We start from the raw sequence: 2,400 nt of genomic DNA on the forward strand, positions 1-2,400 counted from the left end.
CGGTCGTCTAGGGTAGGATACAGAGGGGCCCAGATATGGGTGATCCCACCCCTCCTAGACTCTCCTTGTCAATGCGTAACAGTTCTTCCGGTGTCCCTTGTCCGCATGGCCTCTCCCTCGCCGCCGCCGCCATACCAATCCTGTACCATAAACAAGTACACCTTCCTACCATTCACATGATGATGATGATGATGATGATGATGATACCAACTGTTCTGTTTTCCATGAACCATCGAGCCTGAGTCTCGGGCCCTGATTGGTCTATGATGATTCGGATAATAAGATACGATATCTAGATGAAGTGATCAAGATTATGGGTTTCATAACATACCCGTCCTAGAATACAAGTAGCCACTTCGCCGAGCATATTGACTAAGACAATAACGAGAGTATGGAGACCATGCCAGGATGCTGTTGCTGTTATCTGTTTGATCGACCGATATTGAAGACTCTTCTGAGGCCATCTGCAGATCCTGATACTGAACAATGAGAGCTGCGAGTAAATAGTCCTCTGATTTCGAGATATGGATAAAAACATCACAATCCATCGCTCCGAGTCACTGACTTATACAGGGTTAGAGTGGACTAAGCTATGACTCACTTGTCATGAGGTTCTCATTACAAGTAGGTTCGATGATGCACGAGACTCTCATACACGGACCTGAGGAGTCTGTCCCTGTAGTAGTTTGATATTAAAGTTCGGTCATCATCATCATCTCAATTCACACTATCGGTGGGATATTGTTATAACATACGTTAGTGCAGGGTTCCCCTCATTGTCCAGGTTTCTTTACTGAGTTATTAAGGAAGCATGATGATGATGCTCCAAGCATGAATCGCTATTGTAGTGATCACCTATGGACCACATAGTAACCTTCATAAGGAGATCCCCCTCGTTCTGGGGGACTTCATCTATGGAGTGAGTTATTCCCTGAATCTGTGGTGAGCAGTCAGTTGATGATGGATGCGTGTAGAAATAGAGTAAGAGTGCTGGGAACTGGCATGCGACCAACAAGAGGATCAATTCCCCAGACTTAGACATACGGGAAGCCAACTCATCTACAGTCAACAGCTGAGGTACATAACCCCACCTGTTGTACTAGACAATAGTTCTGTCAAATATCGGTGTACTTGTGATGGAGCATATAGCCCTACTTGAGTAATACATCCCAGAGCATCCTGGTCCAGGCGGCCTGGGTGTCAATGTCGAGTAACATTTCTCTTATCCAGGAGTAAATGATTTTCCCTTCATTGAAAGGCACCAAAGCAACGTTCCATTTGGTGTTGAAATTGGATCGTAGTGGACTACGTCGTATAACTACCTCCCAACTAAACGAGAAGTGCCTTGTGAGAACTAGTCCGAAAGTAGTACGATATCATCATGTTGTGACACTGTTAGATTCATGCTACACAGAAGCCTCCAGATCCTCAACATGCCTCAGAGGTGCTCCCTCTACCTCTGTCACTGCACCTGCTAACTTGTTATCATCTCATCTCCCTATTGACACTTATTGTTGTTCACCTATAGGATCGTTGAAGTAATTGTCCTTCCATATACGACATGTATTGTCCTTACTCCCTGTGATTATAATATCACCTACAATAGACGAACATGGGTTCAAGATAACCCCCACCAAGACCTTCGTAGTTGTAAGCACAGCTGAAGACCTCGTCAGTGTGTCCTTCTAGCACCTGAGTGGGACGACGACGACGACAGTAGCAGCAGGATGATCACCATCATCCGTGGGCTTCCTGGTTGTTAGTACCTGTAAGCATTGACCAGTAATAGAATCCCAAATCCTGCAGGTATGGTCGCTAGCAGCTGTAAGTACTTGGCAACCAGTAGGACTAAACTGGACCTACAACAATCCTATACAAAGCACCTAGTAAGGTGCCTGGATTACTACCTTAGAGATCTCACTTTCATGTCCTACCAAAGTCGCCACGCACCTGCCTCTCTCTATATCATACCTAGCACCAATGTCCTCCTATCGCTGCCATCACTCAGCTACATTCAGTATGACCAACGTATTCAGTACTTCTACTTGGGTATATACCTACACTTTCGCTGTCCCATCAGCCGAAGCCGTAGCAATTCTCGAGCCGGTCGAATTAAAGACAACATCCAAGACCTACAACAGAGGATCATCATCGTCTTTCTACTGAGAAGATTTCTTTTACTCACTTCGTCCTGATGGCCCTTTAGAGTGTCCAATAGCTGTCCTGTATCACCGTCCCATACTTTGCATCTATTGGAAGGATAACAACCTCACCACAACTATGCCAAGCCGTTACGTTCTGTCAATGCTTCCAGTTACATAATGTCTCCTGTAAAGTCAAACTGTGCGGCTGCAATCTCCCCACTGTGACTAGCGAGGACCTATATGAAGCGGTAGTCGA

At 45.5% G+C, this 2,400-nt stretch overlaps 1 protein-coding gene across 1 annotated transcript; it reads right to left on the reverse strand.

Annotated features, from left to right (window-relative positions):
* Positions 1-1,522: 1,522 nt before the first annotated feature.
* On the reverse strand, positions 1,523-2,249 carry Pmar_PMAR027097 (regulatory protein, putative; the record flags this gene model as incomplete). The annotated part of the gene is made up of 6 exons (XM_002779919.1): positions 1,523-1,597; positions 1,641-1,692; positions 1,767-1,859; positions 1,908-1,971; positions 2,062-2,132; positions 2,186-2,249. Coding segments are annotated over 6 exons (419 nt in total), but the record flags the coding sequence as incomplete, so codon positions are not given.
* Between the last annotated feature and the right edge of the window lie 151 nt (positions 2,250-2,400).

This window comes from Perkinsus marinus (assembly GCF_000006405.1).
Source record: "Perkinsus marinus ATCC 50983 genomic scaffold scf_1104296945030, whole genome shotgun sequence".
NCBI classification, from domain to species: Eukaryota; Perkinsozoa; order Perkinsida; family Perkinsidae; genus Perkinsus; species Perkinsus marinus.